Source organism: Caloenas nicobarica, chromosome 6 (genome assembly GCF_036013445.1).
Source record: "Caloenas nicobarica isolate bCalNic1 chromosome 6, bCalNic1.hap1, whole genome shotgun sequence".
NCBI lineage: Eukaryota > Metazoa > Chordata > Aves > Columbiformes > Columbidae > Caloenas > Caloenas nicobarica.
In genome coordinates this window covers 19991174-20014369 of record NC_088250.1, presented here as the reverse complement: position 1 = coordinate 20014369, position 23196 = coordinate 19991174, and the positions used below count along the sequence as shown (strand labels likewise).

The 23196-nt window shown below is 40.0% G+C and overlaps 1 protein-coding gene across 3 annotated transcripts in view; it reads left to right on the top strand.

Annotated features, from left to right (window-relative positions):
- RAPGEF4 (Rap guanine nucleotide exchange factor 4) overlaps positions 1–23196 on the top strand; it is a 150200-nt gene that overhangs the window by 78627 nt on the left and 48377 nt on the right. For 2 of the 3 annotated variants that reach the window (XM_065637504.1, XM_065637506.1), the window contains exons 7-10: positions 15645–15698; positions 15992–16098; positions 17961–18082; positions 19517–19700. In XM_065637504.1, the coding sequence (XP_065493576.1) occupies positions 15645–15698; positions 15992–16098; positions 17961–18082; positions 19517–19700 (467 nt within the window). The remainder of the gene's footprint in view (positions 1–15644; positions 15699–15991; positions 16099–17960; positions 18083–19516; positions 19701–23196) is intronic. The other variant, XM_065637505.1, reaches the window with a different exon arrangement.

The following is a 23196-nucleotide window of genomic DNA, read 5'->3' as shown; positions in this document are numbered from 1 at the left end:
ATCTTGGGAGAAGATGAATAATGGGAAAAATAGTGAATAGTGACCAACGGCACAGTTGAATTGTCAACACCTGAAGACAGAGCCTCCCTTTCCTGTCACAGCTGCAAAACATTCCAGAAGCAACCACTGCCCTTTGCTCAGGAATGCAACCGAGCTTGGAAAAATGTGTCTGCATCTGTGTCCTTCTTTAAGTGTTGCAGTGACTTTCTGAGTAATTGTGAAAGATCCAAATCAGAGTAGTGTGGGTTTTACCATGAGGGAGGAGTTAAAAGATGAAGAATGAGAAGTACAGGGGAGAGAGAGAGGGAGACCTCCTCGGTTACCAGCAGAACAATCCATATACTCAAGTCAATGTTAAAGTTAAACTACGTGAGTTTTTAGTTCTGTGACTCTTACATCTGAGTATTAATATGTATGATCTCCACAGTTTTTGTCTGAATGAAGAGTCCCCTCAAGCAGTTATTGTTGTTATTTTGGTGCTCTCCACTTCTCTTGCTTTTTAAAAATTTTTATGTCAGCCTTTATTGCAATTTATATGTATCCTAAAGCTTTGCAATTCTTGTTTGTGCTGGGTACTGTGATGCAAAGAAGGGATGGAGGCCTCTACTACAAAGAGCTTGCAGTCACAGAAAAGATGGGAGTGACTGTCAGACAGAAAGATGCTGGTTTACTCAGAATGTTGTAAGGCTTGGGATTCACATGCGTTCATACATTTCAAATGAGTTTTCTTACAGGAGCTTGTCGTGATCAGTTTTTGGTGTGATAATCCTAAGAGACAGTGGGAGTAGGAGACAGAAGTTCAGAAATCAATAGACAAATGGAAAACTAAGTGATATATATTTCTTTGTTAATCTTGCAATTGGAGGGGATCTTACACTTTTGGCCTTTGTCAGAGTAGTAGAGTAAGCAAATATTACTGTCATAGTTTAGATAAAATAAATAATGGAAAAATAACAGAAATTCCTGGAAAATGCACAATATTGTGAAGTAGGTGTGGGACCTTCTTTCAAGAAGAGCATCACTCTCAGTGCCAGTTGTCTGGGGAAACAGCATATTGCCTTACCTGCTAGTGCTGGCAAGGGCACTCTGATAATATATACGGTGGAGTCACATTTGATGACTGTTGCTCCTTGGCTGTGTCTCCTGTGTGATTCTGTCCTAACCCATAAAAAACATGCACATATGCTCCATTTATCTCGTGCAGTTGAAAGACAGAAAGAGTGGGTAATTATACTAAGAAAAAAAGATAGTCCTTTTCAAGGTTCATGTCTTCAGACAAGTCAAGCGTATACAAGTAACACATTTGGCACTTATATTTGAAATAGCAAAATGAATTTTTTTGAATCTTGTAATTATTTTCTCAAGTTTGGCAGAAAAATTGGATCAGGGATCTTAAAATCAGATTCCTTCTAGTCACTCATATAATCTCTCACAGAGCATTTTGACTGCCTGTCCTGCAATGCATGCTGGAAATTGGTATTCCACAAAGTCAATTATAGTTCTGAGTCAGTAAGTAATCAACGTGTCTGATCTGATCATTTAGCAGCATCTTCTTCTGGCCGTGTACAGTTGACAAAAATTTGAGAGGTTAATAAATAGTGGGGAAAAGCTGTCCAGTGATTTTGTTCTTTTTGTGTTAGCTAGTCAGGAACCAGGAGCCTGTTGTGCTGGTTCCATGCGAAGAACACCACCACCAAAGCAAGTATTTGGTCTGTGGTGCTCATTTGGAGCCATTCCCAGTTAGAATTGCTGAGACAAAAAGGTCAGAGATCTACAACAGAGCCTAAAATGTAATTGGACTGTTATCTCCAATGATGGTTGAGGAGCAAGTGCTGTTCAGGTATTTAAAGATTTATGATTTATGACTTTTCATTATTTATTCTTTTTGTAAGTTTCCTTCTGGAAGAAAGCTTGGCACAAGATTGTGAGCATGTTTGATCTTTGTGTGCTTTATCATCAGTGATGCGGCTGTCTTAAAGATAGCAGTTAGTGAGGAAATACAAATACACATAGCTGAGTTGACTAGTAGAGAAATGAAATTAATACATAATTTAGGTTCCAAAAGAAAAAAGAAAAAAAAAAGCTTACTTCCAGTACCAGTTGTTATAATGCTTCTAATTAGAATTACTCAGCCACACTTGTTTTCATCTTAGGAAATGAAATTATATAAACAATTTGTATAACCACCTTAAATATGAACCGGATGAAGGAAGAGCCAGTAACTTAACGGGAGAATTATGATTAAGTTTTTGTAAACCTCCCAGTACTGCTTTGTCCATCCTCATTCTTTAGCATAGCTGACTTCAAACGCATGAATCTGAGGGGGCTAAAGAAACATCTTCTCTTGTGCCACTCTGCCCTCGCTGCCTTTGCAGAATGGCTGTGCCGGTGACTTTTCACCCAAACCTGTTGCCCAGCCCAGCCCACCTCAGAGCCACGTGAGGACCAGCAGTGACACCAGGAGCCGAGGCAGCAGAGGGTGGCTGTGCAATTGGAAGGTGGTGGGAGCATCAGCTCCCAGAGCAGAGCACATTTGGCCCCAGGGAGAATTGCGGGGCTGTGGCTGCCCTTCCACAGCAGCTTCCAGTGACCTGCACAGGGACTCTAGGGCACCTGTCCCCCGCCCTGTCCCCCCTCCGAAGTCCCTTCTCTCTACATCCAGCTATGCATGCCCTCTCCTCCATCCCACTGACATTTCTGCTTGCCTGGTGGTAAGGGAGCAGAACTGTCAGAAACACATAAACCTTTTATCTGAACTTCATTTTCTGCTGTTTTGATTAAAATTAGCCTCCTGGCCAGGCCCAGCACAAGCAACAGGGCAGAGCCTGGATGTGAGGTTCAAGGAGCAGACGGACCACAGCAGTCCTGTTTGAGGCTGCTGTGAACTGTCTGCAGCCTTAAATGTCTAAATGTCTAACCTCTGCACAAAGCACTACCAGGTCTGTCAGCTGTGGATGGAGACTCTCTTCTGCCCCAAACCTGGCACTTCTGGCAGCCCACATCAGCTGTGGGGGAAGCAGAGGGACAAGTAGCAGGGGATCATTTTATCAGGCCAGCTTGCAGCTCCATTGCAATTCACTGCTAAATCACAAATGAATCTGTGTGATTTCAGTCTCCTGTGTTTAAATATACATTTGTATTATGTATTCCTCTTATTGCTGTAATACACATACAGATCCAGGCAAATATTTGTTCCCCTCTCTTTCCCTCTCTCCCTTTTCTTGAGTTGTCTTAATTGTGTTCAAATCCAGTCTAGATGAGGGATTTTCAGCTTGTGGTCTGCAAACTGCTGGGTTCTGGCAGCTATTCCAAATGAGTCTGGGAAATGATCCTAAGAAAAGCCTGTTGCCACTAGCTGCACGAGGTCCTGCATCTTGACTGGCAAAACTTGAGGGTTCCACAAGATAAAGGAACCTGACATCCCTTGTTCCCCTTTCGTTTCCCCCGACTCAGTTCACCCTTTGCTGAGTGTCAGTGTTGGCTGCTGCAGATTCCAGGGCAATGCTGGGAAAACCTGTGTCCCACAAAACTGTAACAGCAAGGTTTCTGGCATTCCTTATGCTGTAAATGAGTAGCCACTGCTCCACAGCAGTCCTGGGCCTGTGTAAGAGAATGACTCTTTTCTTCTTGGTATACTGGTCCAAACTGGGGGAGGAGGAGGGAGAAGAAAACCAGGAGATTGCCTTGCCTAGAGCTCCTGAACGCTACTTTGTTTGGTTTCTTCAGTGTTACACTCAGTGTTCTGGATTGCTGCCTGGAAAGTGCTGGGTGACCTTGTGGCAGTACAGGCACAGGACAACCTGCAATAATATTGGATTTCACTGCACCAGAAATTCCTCTGGGGAGGATGCATCTTCCTTTCCTCGAGACGGTCTCCTAGACCAACTGCCATGGAGAAGCCGAAGATTCCTGTATTATTGTAGAAATGCTGTGATTTGTTTAACCCAAGTTAGCTGGGAATCCTCTATCTACATTCAGTATTTCCAGGCAAGCTGGTATGGATTACAGTGCTTAAACTTCTCTGGAACAGCAAACATTTTCATACTGTGATTTACTTAACATAGTGCAACAGTCCTTATCCTTTGTACAGCCCACGAAGAGTCACTAAAGAGTCAATTAAGCTAAAGAAAAATTTGAGATTACATTTAAAAAGGAGGTGAATGGTTGATAGATGGCAGCTACAGAATTTGAGCTGGACAAAGCAATATTTTTAGTGAGGTTTTGAAAATTAACGCCAACATTAAAAAGAAAGAGGAGAAAGGGGATAAATTACAAAATACATACAATAGGTCCCTTTCCATTTCACAAGGACAGGGCTGGTTCTGTGATATCCCTAAAAGCCAGACATCACAGAATTTACACAGCTTGGGCTACATACTGAGAGAGGTAAAAAGAGGTCATCTCTTTCAGAAATGTACTATGGTGAATTGGGATGCAAAGAGATGTGGTTAGCTAGGGAAAATGTCAGGTAGAGTAATTTCACCTCTCCATATCAATCTTGGGTTAATTATTGCAATGTTCTTTGTGCATTTATGGAGCAAATTTTTCTCAAGTTGCAGTAAAAATTCACTTACCAGCAGAAGCAGCTGAAGAGTACATTTAGAAATGTCTGTCCCTCACTAGTTATCATGGAAGATGAGCTGAAATTCAAAACAGAAGGAAAAAAGGTGAACATGTCTGGTTTAAATGGTAGCAAGTTAGGCAACTGCAAGCTCTGTAGGAAGTTAGGAGGAGGGAAGGAGCAAATTTACAAATCTTAAATATTTACTGTATTCCAATGCTGATTATATTTTGTTCAGATTGGCAGGAATTAATAGTATTATTCTTTTAGTGTTTTCTTGGAGAATACCTACTGTTTCACAGAGACACATTAACACAATGTTTGTATTTTATTTACTGTTTATTCCCATTACATTATGGAATTAATGTGAAAAATGGGGCATGTTAGTCCATGTTGTTCAGATCTAATAATTTGATTCCAAATGCCTTTGTTTTTAATCAATACAATTACTGCCACTAAAGTATGTGAAGAACACTGAATTAACTGATTAACTAATACAGCAGTTATGAGTTTCATTTCATGCCAGTTACATGTCTGAGACACAGTTGGATTTTAGTGTAAAAGAAAAGCCCTTACACTTCATAGCCAGTATTTTTCCCCCTGAATTTATGCTGTTGAACTTTGCCCATTGCTGAATCAGATAATGATGTGCCCTCATAGCAGGAGGAGATAATGATGTTGATGGGTTGTCCCCAGAAGATGCATGCTGTCCCTTCTGACCAGGCCCCTTCTGCTTTGAGTAGATCTGTCTGGTCATGAAGGTTCATTGTCGTTAGCAGAGCTGTGGTGGTGCTAAGGTGTCCCAGTCAGGGACAAGAGCTGTCTCTTGCACCAGAAGCACTAGGAAGAAAGGTGCTACCCTAATGAAGCTACAGTCCAATTTTGGAAGCCACACAACAGATATATAAACTACGCAGTTTGAGAGACTTGAATGAGACAGGATAGGTAGGTAGCCATTTCAGCACATCAGCACCCTCTGCTTTGGCAAGTTTTTTGTAGACATTGTGGGAAATAGAAGTTTTAAGGAAGATAAAAGGGTGTTTTGTGGATATTTGCCGAGAGCAGAATGCTTGTCTTTTCCACTGATGCACAAATATGTAAATTAACCAGAAGTGCTTGAATGGTTTTTATGTTTATGACAGAAGACTGAAAGCTGTTGAAGTAAAAAATACTTGAATGTCTGTGCCTTTTTTTTTTTTTTTAATGCGTTCTAGTCTAGCCATCAGTGTGGGATTTCTTTCCTCTGTTTAATATACTACCATTTACCTTTTTTAGGAAATATATTCTATATAGATGGAAAACATCAATATAAATTATTAAAAATCTCCTTCTGTGAAGTATGATAACAGGTGTTGCACTGCATATTGTTAGATTACTCCTTCTCAGTTGTGTTTTTAGGAAAAATTTATTTCTGAAAAGGATGACTGAAAAAAAAAGGAGAAGTAGATAGGGCAGCTGGAATCTGAGGCAGATGTGCTGCACTCCTTCAATGTTTCTTCATTTCATGTATGTTCACACAATGCACTGTCCTGAACTTGGGGAAGAAGAAACATGGAATCACCAGAAGAAACACAAACTGGGTTTAAATTTTCTCTTCCCCGCTTGCCAGAGTCTTTACCTTGTTGCTGATCTCCCCAGGGAATTCAGGAGGTTACCTTCAATGCCCTCTAGCCCTTTGTTGACTTTTCCTTTCTGTGTTAAAAAACATCATAAAATGCTCCGAATGAATTTGTAGACCTAGACTTCCAGGATTCCAGTTGCAGCATTCAGCAGTGTTTTCAGTTACTCGTTCTCATCACTTCTCAGAGATGTGAGTAGACACTGTCATCCCCATTTTACAGATGGAGAAGCTGAAACACTCAGAAGTGGAATGATTAGCTGGGGTCACACAATGTGTGAACCGCTATCACCCAAGATGCAGCAGTGCTCTTGCCTCACTTGGGGGCTGTTTTGACTACACTAAAGTCAAGAGTTTTGCCATTGATTTTAATAGCTTCACAATTTCACCCCCTAATTTACACTCCACCCATTTTTTGGCAGCCACCACTTCATCTAAAATTTCATCACCTGGTCCTCAGGAGGCAGTCCGGGCATCTGGGGGTGATGGAAGCACAGGAGAGCCCACCCAGTCCTGTTTGTATAGAGGCATTCCTCCTGGGAGACTTGGCGGTGGGAAATGTTTGTAGGAGTTATAAAAGTGTCTGGAAATGAGTGAAAGAAATTTTCCAGAAGCTCATTAATCTTTAACTTCCCTTCAGTTTGTCTTTTGAATAATTGCTCTGTACCTATAGCACGGATGAGAGAAGCAGATCTTAAAAAACAGTAACCTTGCTGCCTAATATTTATTGTCCTTTTTCATCTTTGTCTTTCTAGTTTGTTTCTTAAGAAGTAAATAATTTCAGGTAAACATACCATTAAAGCCATGGATACTAATAAAACCAGTAATTCTCGTGAGAGACAATGAAAAAAAGGCTTTATTCTTTTGTAGGTTAAAAAAATGCAGCAGCAGAGAAACCTGTGATAACACTATCTTGAGATTCCTTATGACAACTGTAGTCATACCTCGATCAGAATATCAGGAATGCTCACAGCAGAGTTAGCATTTTCTGACATTTTATTCCATACATGCAGTGTAGTTATAGCAGCTGTTTCATTGTGGCAGAGAAGTAGAAAAAATGACAGGAAAATAAGACATCATTAGGCATGTTCTGGGGGTTTTTGTGCACTGGTCATAGTCTGTTTCAATATTCTTTTTCCCTTTGACATTCACAGTGAAGTATCACTTTTGGTAATAGCTGAATCATTTTGTGTTAAAAGGACGGACATTTACAGTTTGTCAAAGAAAAATTGTAGAAGTGTTAATAATGCAGTTTTAATTTAACTTTCTGAAATAAATTTCCAATGTCGGTTGTATTTAAACATTTAAAGGGACACATTTTCCTGTTTATGCTATTAATACATGTAAATTACTAAAGAAAAGCAATTTTAGAATGTATTTTAAAATACAGCTTACTCTTCACATTGTATTACATTTAAAGAATACAGATTTTTACACAGTCATCATTATTTTGAATATTTTGCTAGTAGCCCATTTGCTGACAGTATCCAAAACATTTTACAAAGATAGAAATTATTAGTATTCCTCTCTCCAAAAAGGGGAAAGTGAAATAGTATGATTACATGATTTGTGTAAGGTCATGCAGTCAGAAAACAAGAATAAAACTGAGCTGTCTTAAACACTGGTCCTCACAATTTCTACTAGTCCATTTTCCTTGGTTTACTTAGTCTGTAGTTTGTTGCATCTATGGGTATTTAGATTATAGGTGCTATAGTTTTATGAAACTCAGAAGATTTTAAAAATGTGATTAATTCCTGTTTCCGTGGAAGTTCCCTAATTTCGCAGACATCTTTGTGATGACTGTGTTTTCATCCGTCCATATCTTGCGTGCTTCCCACTTTTGTTGTTTATGGATGTTTCTTAAGAAACTCTGTGGGTGTCATTTGTGAGCATGGGTGGTTTGGTAATGCTTTGGTAATGCAATTTTAGACTATCTAGACTGGCTACAGGTCCTTTTAAATACTTGAATTGTTTGGTAAACTTAGATGAAGAGCAGCAATAAGTGCTCTTTCTGGGTAATTTCTCCTCTGTTAATTCCAAAGTGTTGCTAAGGCCCCTACAGAGCTGGCATGAGGTTAGTCATTGTCAGTTTGGGACTTTTCCAGCTGGGAGATGTGAGCAGGCAGTTTTCTCTTGGGCTGCCTATGCTGTCCTGCAGAGAGTGCTGGGGAGCACAGGTTGGTGCTCTCAGCTGCTGCATACGTTTGCGAGGAGATAGTGAAGAGGTGACTGAAATGTTTCCAGCATGGTAGTGATGATTGTTTTTCTATTTCCACTTTTCTTGTCTTCTGGAGGAGCGTGGTAAGGTCTCTGCAGATATGACTGTGGTTTGGGTTGGACAGAGCGCAGTCCTGGTGACATGTCCCAACCATAAGAAGTCCCTGTGGCAGGGAGTGTGTGTGAGGTTTGTTATGTACTGTGCACCCTGGAGGGTTGGTTAGAGATCGTGACATGGGTTCTTTTCTGATGACAAGCACTGGTCAGTGTATCAGCATGTTCCACACAGGGCTGCTCCAGAGATCCAGCACAGGCTAACAGAGCACAGAAATTCCTACAATATTGGGTATATTTTCCTTCAACTTTTGAAAAAAATGCTTTTCAAAGGACCTTTCCATGACAGGATCTCTGGCCAGTTGCTCCTTGGATGTTTTTCAGCAAGCTGCATTCATGAAGTGGATTGTTTTACCAACAGCATTGTAGCAGAGGTTGATGCAGTCTGCATAGACACACGTTTTCTGCAGATGGAAGTAAGACCAATGGAGTTGAATTAGGATACTCTATCCAAGACCGCTTTCCACGTGGAAATACACTCCCACAGCTCTGATACTGTATGCTCAGCTTTATCCCTGCTATATGGTTATTCTGTACCATCGGAAATACTAGTTTTTATTGGAGAAAGAGTCATCTCTGCAAAGACTCTTCGTCTTTGGAATTCTTTCTATGCCTTTGATCTGAAGTAGTTCAGATCAATAACATATTACCAAAAAAAGGCAACTTTTTGGAAATGAATACTAGGAATAGAAGGCAGAGGTGTTGTGTGGGAGGGCTGTGGGGACTTTTACTATTTGTCAGCTGTATCTTACTGACTGGCTCTACCTTCCCCAATATTGTGGGAATTTTTTTTTTTTTTTAATATTTTATTTCCTCCTGTGTGAACCAGGCACTATTAGACTTTCTGGAGATGTATACAAGGATATTCAAGCATGACAGTCATAAATGGCAGTCATCAGAAGTCATTTGGAACCAGTAAGAGCTAAAGATGCTCTGCTTCCTGAAATGCACTGAGGAGAATCAAATGCTTGACTCCAAACCCATTGAGTCAATTAGAGACTTCCTGGTGATTTCAGCAGGTTTTGGATTAGGCCCCAAATCACCAATAGCAGTAAATACTGGGAGTGTAAAACAAACAGACCTCATAGTGAGGTGGCTGTTGCTGCTGCCACCTTTCGATGTGTGTGGCTTTTGTCCTTTGTTTCTTCTGGATCCCCTGCCAGCCAGCAGGAAAACAGATGTCACTTGCAATTCTTTTCGGTGCCCTGGTTGGAAATAAAGGGATCAACAGTAGTGCACAGGTTTATCTGATCACCCTGGTAACCTCACATGCCATGCTTAAATCCAATAAATACAGAAACTTGTTCTCTCTTCGAAGATGAGCTACACTGAGGTCATTGGAAAAAACAATTCATTGGCTTCTGTTTTATTTCATCTTAGTTCTTTGCAGTACGGATTTCCTACGTTTCTCGTTTGAGAGTAGTAAGTTAAGTCACCTCCATCATTTGATTCTATAGATCTAAATTGCTGTAGATCTAAAGCATTCATTCCTATGTAAAGGCTCAGAAGAAACATCCCTTTACAGCTATTTAACAAGGGGAGTAGAAAAATGTATTTTTATAAGAGGTATTCTTGGATTTTATTTAGCAGATTCAAATAACTTGACAAATACAGACCTCGTGTTTGGTCTCTATTGTTGTTCATTATATTATTTATTATTTATTTGTTTGCATAGGGCTTGCTCAGTGATGTAAGAAGCACAGAAATAAAGGCAGCCCTTGCTCTGTAGTTTATAATCTAAGGCCTATTTCTCCGGAGATTAAATGTGTGCATAAAATTATACACATGAATAGTCCTATTTAAATCCATGGTATTGCTCTCATGCATAAATATTTGAATCTTCGAAGGAATAGAGACTAAAATTGTTACTTTCTCTGCTTCACCCCAATTTAAATAGGGAATTTTGTGATTGGCTTCATGAAGGGTTTGGTTGAATGGCCCAACTGTACATCCATAAATGTACAGACGCAGAGTTTGTTAATGCTGAAAACCATTCTTTACAGTTTCTGATGATCATTTTCTGTTTCCCCTTACCAACACCTACAGCTTTCCCATCTTCACTCTCCAGACCCATATGCAGCTTCTCCCCTATGGGGGGATCAGCAGATCATAGTAAACAGTTTGTGTGCGCTGGCTGGAAAAGGGCATGAAGTAACTATAGTTCAAGATGGTGCTGCTGTGCTGCTTCATCTCATGCTGAGGGAAAGCTAAGAACAGGTACGCTTGTCACCACAATGGCCAGGAGATGAGTAATAATTTGTAAACTCTTCTAATTGACTTGCATTTTTGACCTCTTCACCTGATAATTTTTCCCTTATTCAGAAGTCCTGAAAAATGTGATCATCATGTAGTTGCAGTCATACAGCTCCTTGCAACATGTATATACTTTAGTCACATTAATTCTTAAAAAATACCAAAATGTGCTAAGAAGGTAATTAAACATGCTGCTCGCTCTCTGCTGTTTTATAGCGAGAGTTACTTCTTTTTTTCTAAGTGCTTTCTAAGCCTCCCTTAATGGGAGAGCCAAGATTGTAAAGTCTTACAAAACATTTCTTGGACTTCAGCCAAGTTATGGCTGTCATCCTAAGGTATGACCCCTTACAGAATCCATTTTTTTGTGATGGCAAGTTGTTGCGGGAACACCGTATCTCTGGTGTTACATTTCTCTGCCTTCGAAGCATGACAACCTTTTTTACAGCAAGCCCAATCCAAGCCCTGTGGTTCCGCTTGTTGCAGTTCATCTTGTTGCTAGAGCAGCCAGAGTTCACTGCGGTAGCTTTGACAGGGTGTGTCTTTGGGGGGACTCTGTGCTGAGCATGTCTTTTGGATGGCAAGGACGTGTTTCCTCAGTAAGGGTGACTGCCTTGGGCTTGCTGCTCCAAGGGCTGTATTATTGATCATCTCCTTAAGCACCACCTTGTGGTTGAAATAAATTTAGACATGTAAAGGTGTCCTCAAAAATTGCACAGTGCCACACAGTGAGGTTAAAAGGTGCTTCAGGAAAGCACGTCCACCCCTGAGCCATGTGCACGATTCACTACAGCTGTGACAGATACCTCACGGACCCTCCCAGGCCTCAGGAGATAGAGGAACCCACCTCTCTGGCCATCTGTGCCTGTATCCACTGTCTACCCTCTTAGCAAAGCTTCACCGATGTCTAACTTGAATCTTTGTTACAGCAATTTAAACTCTTCATTTCCTGATTTCTGCAGGATGGACTAGGTCACTTCTTTCTTCTTTTCAAAGGCTTTTTAAATCTGAAAGCTTTTTTATCGTGCTTCTGCTAAGACTTGCCTTTTCCTTAGCTGAACAACTTTGATTATTTATGTTGTGCTTTCTGATTATTCTTGTTGCTCTCCTCTAAATTCTGTCCAGTTGGTTTAGATACTTTCGAAGTAAAGTGGGCAAATGAGACCCACTGCTTTAGCTTAGGTCTTAGCTGACTAAAAGCAGAACTGCATTATGTATCTCATCTGTTACTACGTGCTTACTACTCGCTTTCACGCAAGTGTGATGTTTCTTACCCAGTTCTGTTTAATATCTGTTATAAACTGGAACTGCTACTAAGACACTTGTTTCCAACCCTGTCTTTATATAGCTGCTTCTGCCTGAAAAGTAGTCAGCACTATCCCTGTTATATAATAGCATCGTATTTTCTTCAAACCGATGTCAAACCTGTATCAAATTGTAAACTTATTCTCCAATGTACATGCAGCCCTCTCGTCCTGAAGTGTCCTGCAGAATCAATCAGTGTACATTCTACTTTATACCATGTTAATATTTAATAGTATCAGATGTGATACATTCTTGAGAAGGCTTCTCAGAACAGACCTCTGGTATGACTGCCAGTTGAACAGAGCTTCACTGGTAATTGCTTTCAAAATATACTTTTCCAGCTGGCTTTGCACTTATTTTATAAGAATTAAATCTGCCCTTTGCAGAAGAGATTATCATATGAGACAGTGCCCAAGTCTTACTAAAGGGTTGGAAAAACTACTATTTCTTCCCCAGCCTCTGTGTTGCTCCTTGTTCATGGAAGGAAATTAGATCTGTGTGGCATTACTTGCTCTTGATTAATATACGTCACATGTGACTCATCTCCCTGTTCTTTTCCAGGTGCTTACAAATTGACTTTTTCTAGGAAGTCAAGTTAAGCTGACTAATCTATAATTTTTCAGCTCTTCCTTTTCCCATTTTTCTGTCTTCTGCTTTCCTTAGTCCCCTAGAATTGTCAGAGGTGACTGCTGATGGTTCCAAGATAGCTGCAGCCCTCTTTAAGTTTCTTCAAGCTATTCAAGTTTCCTGCATGAAATTCTACAAACCCAGACAGTCTTAAAATAGCTCATTTATGTAATATTTTCTCATCTGTTCTTTTGCTTTTTCAGGCTGAGATTTTACTCCTTTCACTCTACTACTTAGGATGTTGGCCATCTGTCTGCCACTGATCTGTCTAGTGAACACTGATATGAAAAATGCATCAACTGCTTATGTTAATAGATTTCCCTCTGTTCAGCAGTGGATCAACACTTTTCTTTCTCTTTGTTTTACTACTAATGTACTTGTGGAATATATTTTGTAGCTCTTGAGATTTCTTGGTAGATGTCTCTTTTTATGCCTTTTCTTTTCTAATTTTGTCCTTCATTATTCAAACTATTTTTTGAACTTGCCTCTAGTAAGCCCCTTACTTTATCCTTTCTGTAAGTTTCTTTCTTATATTTCAGTGAAGAAGTCTTTCCTTTAGCTAAGTTGAGGCTTTACTACAACTTCTATCTCTGTGCTAGGTTATATTGTATGCATCGTTAGTATTGTTTCATTAAGTAAACACCAGCTCTCTTTAACTCCTTTTACCTTTCACTTGTTCCACCATGACCTGCTCCAGGAATTTAGCTATCAGTATTCTCTTTTTGTGGGAATAATTCTTCATTGTCCATTGTTTCTAGTTTGATGTTCTTACTTCATTCTGTAAAGTTCTGACACTGGATTGTTTTGTGATCGCCTTCACCCAAGTTACCTTCTGTCTTTGCAGCTGATCCTTCTGCATTGGTCAGGATCAAATGCAGGCGAACAAGTTTTCCTGCTGCTTTCTGCAGGTTCTTGTGCTGTGCCTTAACTTTCACCTTGGGTGTTTGCTGTACTTTTGGATTGAATCAGATTTCTTCTTAATGCTCTCTTATATTCTGTTTAGATTAGGATGGGAGATTTATTGACAATTTTTCATCCATATTCAGTTTTTTCAGCTATTAGTTTTGTACATCATTGTAGCTTAACGGACACTGTAAAGAACAAAAATATAATTAATTTTCACTAGTCTACTGCTGTAAAAGTCTCTTGTTTTTTGTTTTATGCATTTTATCTCTCCTTTGAAGTGTATTCCTAATTAGAATTAAAATCTGGAAGTTAGATTGAGTATATTGTACTTTATTGATTTTAAAAACTTCTAAGAATGTAGAATTTAAAAATAATTCTCATAATGTCTTTAATGCCGATTTGGCCAACCATTTAAGTGTATATTTACCTTCAGTCTCATTGAATTTGATGAGAACTTGAAATCCTTTCAAAAGGAAATGGAAGCAAAAATTATTAATACTCAGAGTGAGATCTCTGTTTTCATTATTTGTACACCTGATTGAAATTGTTGTTCAGCGGTGTTGTTTGCATGAGAGGCATCTTTCAAAAGATTCTTGTTATTCTTAGCATGCCTTAACTGCAAATATAGACTGTCTAAGGCATGCTCCACACAGTTCCAGAAACCAAGAAATACTGAGAAATGTTCTACCACCCTCCTGGTGGGACAGAAATATTTATAACTTAAAGGAGTATTTGAAAAATTGGTGACTTATTAATGAGAAAAATCAGGAATCCAAATTTTTTTTCAGAAACTTCTTGTAAGGTATGAGTAGAAGTGAAAAACCATTTGCATTGGTTTCCATGTACAGCCCTCTCTGTTAAGATTATCTTTATTGTTTTCTGTCATGTGTTTTCCTCATTTTCCCCTTCCCAGCTGACCTGTATTCTCCTGGTACATTTGTAGCTCCTAGCACTATTTGATTACTACATGGACTTTGTCACATCATTAAAATCCTGTGGGGGCCAAGGAACAGGTGTCCAGCTTAAGAAAACTGATACCTGGTAACCCAGTAGTATGTTTTTTGCCATACTTCCCACCTGGCTGTACGGGTGTACAGGAGTTGTGGCTGCCATGGGCCGAGGTGCAAGGTCTTGCCCTTGCGGGGCACCTCTGTGTTTGGGATGATCTACCCTGTCAGCAACCCCACAAAGCTGGCCAAAGTCAGCCCTCGTGTCGTGTCTTCTGACGTTTCACACTGGGACTAAATTTGGTCCATTCTGTTAACTACCAGTCACCACAAAGCAAAATGTCTTCCCGTCATTCTGAGGTGGCTGTTGAAGTTTGGTTTTGTTCTCCTTTGTCTCCATTTCAACAGTCCTTTAACCCTCTGCTTTCCTTTTTCCCTTGTGTTGCGCCATGTGCTGCTTCTCTCCCCTCTCACCTGTTCATTACATGCCTGTTTTCCCATTTCCATCATCGCCTTCTCTGTTTCCCTCTTGTAGAGCCCCAATACCCTTCCCTTTCACTCTTCCCTTTGCAGAACCAAGTCACCTGCTTTAATCTTTTTCCGTCACCAGCTCCTTTGTAAAAGGAGCTCCTCTAAGGGAGAGGAGAGCTGAACAGAAAGATGTGCCAAAGGAGGAGAGGGTTTCCGTGGTGGAGACGGAGCAGCAGGCACAGGCGCAGCCGCCCGGGGAGGAAGGCGATTGTGCCCACAGCGGGTCAGGAGCAGCAAGCAGACGTGCTGGCTGTGTCCGCGTAGCGCCAGATCTGGTGTGATGTTTGGCCGTTGCACACTTCATTAGTACTTTGGCGAATTTAACATGTATTTCTTATTCATCTTCACATGTCATGTCACTGTTTTAATGCTGAGTAGCATTAAGAGCCAAGTTTGTCTTCAGGATGCCTTCAGAGAGCTTTTTCTACTCATGTCACCTGAACAGAGCTTGGACTTAAACACCATTATTTTTTTTTACAACTTCATTGTTAATTTTTTTTATTTTAGCCTTTATTTTATTTTACTGCTCAACCTTTAAAAATGTATTTAATTTCATTTTATTTTTCAGACACCTCCTATTGAACCTCACATCCCACATCGTCCTACTAAAACCATTACACAGGTAATAGGACATAGATGTGCTGTAGAGCCAGGCTGTTAGACAAATGGAAATAATTCCTATTTCCAATGGTGTGATACGTATCAGCTGAAGTGATGCTGTTAGATGTGATAACTATGCGAAACTTTAAATCCCAAATATATACTACATTGCTCTGCAAAAGCAAGCATCTGTGCAAGGACTTTCAATTTAGGGAAAAGAGAACTTGTGTTTTGTTTTGCAGAAGGCAGTATAGAGATTGCAGAAATTTTTAAATCTGTGTGTCTTGGTCCCTTTTTTTCTCTATGATCACCAAGGTTCCTTCAGAAAAGATCCTCAGAGCTGGAAAGATTTTGCGGAATACAATTCTGTCCCGAGCTCCTCACATGATAAGAGATCGTAAATACCATCTGAAGACTTACAGGTGTGTGAGCTGATTGTATAGAGGTCTCTGAATTTTTATGCCATCCTCTGATTTGTGATTTATGCCTTACCATACTTGCAGGTCTCAAAAGGTCTGAAATTATTCTGTGAAGCTGTTTGAATCTGGATGTTATGCAGTTTTTAATGGGCCTGGTAAATCTTTTCTGAAGTAATTTGACTGGAAATTGAGTCCATGATTGTGAACAGAGCATTCACTTACAAAAACTCTTCCAAAGTTAATAGCATAGTTAGCTGGAATATTGTGTGCAATATCAAGTTAAAATGTAGATTCTGTTCTCTTAATATATCAGTAAGAGATAATAGGAAAGCTCATTAATATATTATGTTACTGTACTGATTGCTACAGCGGTGTTGCTCAGTGCGGAGTTCTGAAAATTCACCTGGTGAGGAACATTCCTTATGCAGATTTTCTGCTCTATTTAAAATTAATTTTTTTTCAGTGTATTGCCAGGCTTTCTTATCTTCCTGCTGGTGGCAGCACTGTCTTGCTGAAGTGGGATAACAATGGCAATTGTAGAAAAAGCATCAGACTTCAAGGAGTCAGGATCTATCTACTATTGGCTTAAGAACCAATCAACTTGTTTTAGTGTCTAAAGTTTAAATCAAATACCTAATGCATTATTCAGAGTATATTTAAATAAAATATGGTTTCAAATATCTGAGTATGTCTTTTTCTAAAGAGTAAATCAATATGTTGCTGATTGGCTTTTGAGGTAAGTGCATTGATTTTCCATATTTCAGTCCAAAATGTATTCAATATGTTGCAAGGTATTTGGAGCTTGTGAGGTGAGCTGGAATGTACCATGATATGACATTGCTCGTGGTTCTAGAAGAACAAAAGAACATGTCTGATAAATGAAGACCAATGCTGGTCCAAACAACTACACGATTTTATACATAACTGAGAAAAAACTCTTACTGTTCTGTCCTTGGGTTTTTAAGTATGGAATGTCCAAATTTAGATTGGATCCAGGTGAGGGAAAGTTTTATCATCAAAATGAGATTTTAAGTGAAAGCATTATTTAAGGTAAATTTCAGCAATTTCAGTATTATCTATTTCCTTGGGGTCTGAAAGTGATGCATGGAAAGTGGAGCCACGACAACCTGTCTAGCAGGACTGGCCAGCTCCCTCTCTGATCTCCGTGTGGTTACATTGCATATTTACTTCTGCTGACCTAGGGAGTGTTATGACAGAGAATTTTCTTTAGTGACCATGTGGCTTTTTGGTTTCGCCCCCCTCCTCTTCAGGCATTCTCCAGAACTTCAGGCCTGCTGTTGTCTGCCTCTGGGTCATTCAGGAGCTGCGAAGTGACCAGCACCAGCATGAGAGCGCCTCAGAAACCCTGCAGACTTACAAACCAATGTCCCCACATATAATGTGGCTGGAGTCTGGTTACAAATGGAGGAACATACTCATACCACTCTTCCTGTGGAGGCTGTTCTCATTGGCAAAGCTTTTACAGTGTTAGATGATTGATTTCATGCAGGATTCTGAAAAATAGGAGGCTTTTTCTATCCCATGGTATACAGAGAAAGTTTCCTTAGAAATCTAGGCTGGAGGTTGTTGCCCTGGTGCAACAGGTTTTGTACCAGGTGGCACAGGCTCACTCTGACCCTCTGAACTTTGCATTTCACAAAACCCTTGTTGTTCTGCTGAGGTGATGCTCTCAACACTGAACACCTTCACTGGCATTTCAAGCATATATCCGTAGGTGTGGTAGCATTGTATTGTCTGTAGGAAGATTGGACTAAGGTTTTAAGATGTCACTGTTCTTGGCAGACACTGTGATCTCTCTCTTGGCTAGCTCCCTTTTCATTTCTCTCTATTTATTCATCCTTCAGGCAATGCTGTGTGGGGACAGAGTTAGTTGACTGGATGATGCAGCAAAGTCCTTGTGTCCATTCACGAAGCCAGGCTGTTGGCATGTGGCAAGTATTGCTGGAAGAAGGTGTTCTTAACCATGGTAAGATAATGAAAATCACCATCTTGACTAAAACATGGGAAGTTTGTGGCATCAGTGCCTCTGTAGGTTTCTTTCATGAAAAAGAAAGGGATCATGAGTCCAAAATAAATGCTGCAGAGCAACCTCAGTATTACATGAATCTTGCTACCAGTTATACCTTTTCAACTTATGAGAATATTGAAAAGTAAATGAATAATTTATAATAACTCTAATTATACTTAGGAGTACACTAGCTTGTGATTTTATTGCAAGAGCTGTATAGCACTCAGGCCAAAACCAAGAGGTGTATTACTGTACACAAAACTGATGTTCATCAAAGCTATGCAGCATTTGGAAGTGAACATGAGTGTTTGTATTTGCTCAGATCCATAGTTTTGGAATAATTTTCAATGGTTTTGGAAATGTTCCCAAATTCAGCACTCCAAGTATTCCAGTACAGAGACCTGGGATTTTCTTAGTTATCTGACTGTACTTTACATTGACTTTCAGTTTCCATTTGGCAGGATTTACTTGGTAACAGGATATTCTAGCCCCCAAAAGGGTAGCTTTCCAAAGTAATATTACTATTGAAGCTTCGCACATACAGTTTTATTAAGTTCAGAAGAACAGTTGTATTATAGTACACTTCCATTTATCCTTTGTTGTGCTTCCCATATCCCACAGAGAAATTTCCACACTGAGAAGGCAGATTGTTTCCACTGCTTCCTTACTCTAAGGGCTCTAGCTTTAATTCCTGCCAAATATTCCCTTGAACTCCCAGGGGCAAGCTGTTGCAAACTGCGTCACAGTATCTAGCTCAACACATCACTCTGACTTGCTTGGAAGGCCAAGAGTTTGTCCTTCACCATATCACAGCCTCTCTTTAGAAGTTTTCTCTTGGTAGTCTGTCCATTAAGTTCTTCTACCAGTACACAGGTCAATGAACTTGCCCATGATGAACTTGCCCAGGATATCTTGATGATGTACATTTCTGGTACATCAGGAAGAGTTTAGATGCTTTCGTTATCCTTTAGCCCTGTCTGAAACATATAGGAGAAAGTGTTCATGCTAGAGAACATGTCTTAGAAATTCCTGATGTAACTGTTTCCCTCAGCGTGAATTGTTTGCTTAAATGAAGTGGTTTGAAACAAGAACAAAACCAGATCTAATAAGAAAAAAAACATACACATCTGCACACACGTATGTATACATATCCACAACACACATATATTGAAGCCTTTTGTAAAGTGTAGTACACAATTTCAAAGTGTACTCTTCAAGCGACATAATGTGGACATATGTGAGAAATATGTATCTCATACTCTTGCAGTTTCTCCTTAGATTTCTTTTCCTTCTTAACCAATATATCTGTGACATATACAATGCTGCACAGATTTCCACAAGGTTAACTTCAATGAAGAGAGCTTAGTGTTTGATATTTTATATTGTTTTCAGTGGATCAGGAGCACCACTTTCAAGACAAATACTTATTTTATCGATTTTTGGATGATGAGCATGAAGACGCCCCTTTGCCAACCGAGGAAGAGAAAAAGGAGTGTGATGAGGAGCTACAGGACACTATGCTGCTTCTGTCTCAGATTGGGCCAGATGCTCATATGAGGATGATTCTCAGAAAACCGTAAGCAGATTAATAAGTTAATATTAAACATGGGCCTTCCTTGTGACATGGAAACAAGAGAAATCTACATTTATTGCCAGGCATCCTTTGGCCAGTTATTTCACTTGAGTGCCAGTTTGTTTAACCTCTAAAGTTTTAAAGTCCATATTAAGTCATTTGCAGTCCTTATTAATGCTTTTAAGTTGAACTGTGTGTTGAGAATAACCATCAAAGGCTGTGAATGCCATCATATTCACCTTGAGGAAAATGCTGCATTATGAATTTTTATTTCATTTGCAAGTCTCCCCAAAAGTAAGTTGCAGGTAATAGAAGAGTCCTGCTCCATTAACACTCTGTGTAGATGCACCATTCAATTAACTATGCTGCTTTCAGTCGTTGTGAGCGGGTGGAGTGGTAGGACAGTAGCACAGCAGGTACCTTTCAATTACAGTTGACAGTGCCAGCCATTAATTAGGTTCATCCTTGGTAGAACTTTATTGAATTAAGATAGGCTGGACTTGGCCTGTTGTCATTTGCTAGCAAGGTGTGAAATGTGGCTCTATGGGTTTACTTATCCATTCTTACTGTTACAAAATCGATACACCAAAAAAAAAAAGCTTTCTGTACCTAGACCACAGAGGATATCTGCCTAACCTTTTCATAGCTATCAGATCATGTCCTCTCACTCATCGGTTGGCTAACCATTGTTTCAGCAGTACATTCTGGTCACACTGAAAACTGTGCTAAAGGCCTTTTTTACAGGCAGCTTTATAGTGACTTCAGAGCAACCAGTATAAACTCTATTTGACCCTCCATTGAAGGCAACCTCTTCATTATGCAGTGTCACAGTTTAGCTCCAGCTGGCAACTAAGTACCACATGGCTGGTCGCTCAGTCCTTGCCTCCCCAGCGAGAAAGGAAGGAGAATCAGAGGGGAAAAAAAAGGTAAAACTTGTGGGTTGGGATAAAACAGTTTAACAGGACAGCAAAGGAAGAGATAAAAACGGTAATAAAAATAAAAGGATATACAAGCAAGGAATACAAAATGCAATTGCCCACCACCCACTGATGCCCAAGCCAGCTCCTGTGCAGCAATTCCCTCCCCTGGGCAACTTCCCCTGTTTATATACAGAGCATGACCTCCTGCAGTACGGAATATCCCTTTGACTACTTTGGGTTGGCTGTCCTGACTGTGTCCCCTCCCAGCTTCCTGTGAAAATTGAGTCCATCCCAGCTGAACCCAGGACATGCAGGTAGTGTTTGGAGGCCACTGAAGACATATTTTACTGCTAATTAAGCACACTGAGAATAATGAACTGTTTAATGTCATCTTCACTGAAGATTTAGTTGTAAGGGTCAGTTCGGGAAAGATGAGTACGCAAAGCTGCATCCTGCTCCTCTGAGGCCATTGGCAAAGTTTGTCTTTGCTATGGGACAGGATTGGGCTCTGCCTATGGTGTGAGAACATTTTTTTTATGCTAAAAATGTTTTGAATCCACTTGACACAAGTGGTTGCTCCTATTCTGTTTCTTTCTCTGTCCTTTCCCTGCTCCATTCTTGCCCCGTGTTGTCTATTTAGATCATAAGCTCATTTAGACAGCACTTTTCCAAATATCTTGCTAAAAGCATTGAATTTCAAAAAGTGCCGTCACATATATGCACTTATAAAAAATAGGTAACACTACCCTGTAGGAATGGTTTTAAAGTATGAATTCCCTTTCCTCTGTTTATTAGAGGTCTAGTCAACCACAACCAAAGGAGCTCTCACTCCCCGTTACACAAAATACATAGACAAACCAGACTGGAAGCAAGATGCCTCCATAAACCCTTCTGGTGTCAGGGAAGTGAGATGCTTTGTCCTCACAGAGATGCGAAAGAGGGCTTCTTGCACCCACAAGCAGATGCCAGTCATTAGGCGCCAGTGAGCAGCGCTGTGTGTGCTGTGACTCTGCACCTCTGCGCTGTCCCCTGTGCCCCAGGCTGACTGAGTAGGTTGGCTCTGGGAAATTGTCCCCTTAGGCTCTTGGGATTTTTGGCTGCCCTACCGCATTTGCTTTCCATCATGACTTTGAGAGCAGGCAGTGTAAGTTTACAGTGGCAGGATCAGTGTTGATGATCATCCACACTACTTGCAGAGAGCTGAAAGGCTGGAATGATGCTGTGAAAGTACTGCTCTCCCGTGTCATCACTTGCACAGAATCACCCAAAAGAATATTCATAGGAGATTTTTCATGCAATACAGTGAGAGGGGAAAGAAGTTTTCTCAAGACTGACAGCTGTCTGACATTTTTCCCTATCTCTGTGGCTGAAAGTGCTTATTTTTGCTGCCCTTTGCTCATGGAAACTAGCTTGTTCTGTCAGGCACCATATTAACTACTGCTCTACTATTCAGTTTACGTATGTTATGATTTTGTTAGTTGAAAATCCACCATGGGCTTAGCTGTATCAAAGCTGTTAAAATCTCCGTGAACTCTCGGAGGCCGTGCTAGTTTTGACTAGACACTGTTACAGCTGCCAGAAGTTCAAGGAATTGCCAGGGCTTCAGAGACGCTGGCTCTAGCTGACCTGAGCAGGACCCACAATTTTCAAACCAACACAGCTGCATTTTATAATAGTCACCATTTCTGGAGAGGTTGCAGAACTCACATAATTACCCTGAAAGAAATAAGACAATATTCTTTGATGAGAAGATTACTTTGAGAATTTGATTGTATAATGAAGCTGTTGCTTTGAAAGGTACTTTCTATTGTTCAAATCTGAAAATCTCTAGCAAAAAGTGTCACTTGTTTTGACAGCCGACTTAAAAAATTCTCTGTTTATTACATTAACTGCAGCATTTTAACTGTCAAACTGTGAAAGAATGTTCTATAGTTTAAAAAACAGAATAGAGCTCGGGGAAATTTTTGGCAGGCTCTTGTTGCTATTGGTTGTTTTTTTTTTTCTTTGGAAACACATACACTGTGAATGTGAAAACAGCTTTTTGTGAAGTAGCAAACACAGCTCTTTGCTTCTTATAATACCTGGAGCACAGGTGCAGATCCTGAGCAAGCCCCTGGAAAAAAATATTGTAGAGCTAACACAGCTCTTCCTTACAAGTGTTTCAAGTCCTTCAGTATGAAAATAAATCCTGAAAACATTTTTCCAGTTATTTTTATTTTATTTTAGTAGTGTTCGGATATAGCTAACTTGATAGGAAATCCTGATTAAATAGGATGCTATAATACAAAGCTAAACACAATAGTAACAGGAGTCTTTAAAGGGAGAATGGTATTCATCAGACAACAGTATTTAACTCAGATGATTGTATGGATTATATTCTTTTTTAATACTCCAAGCTACTGCAAGTTAGCAATATGACTGAAACCATAAATCTGTGTTACATATGCTTGGTGACTTCACTCAGCAAATTTTTTTTTTTCACTACAAAGAGTATTTGATGCAACATGTGATCATTAAACAAATTTTAGTGTCACTTGCAGAAGTTAAGCTTGACAGGATGCAAGGGAGAGGAAGTGAAA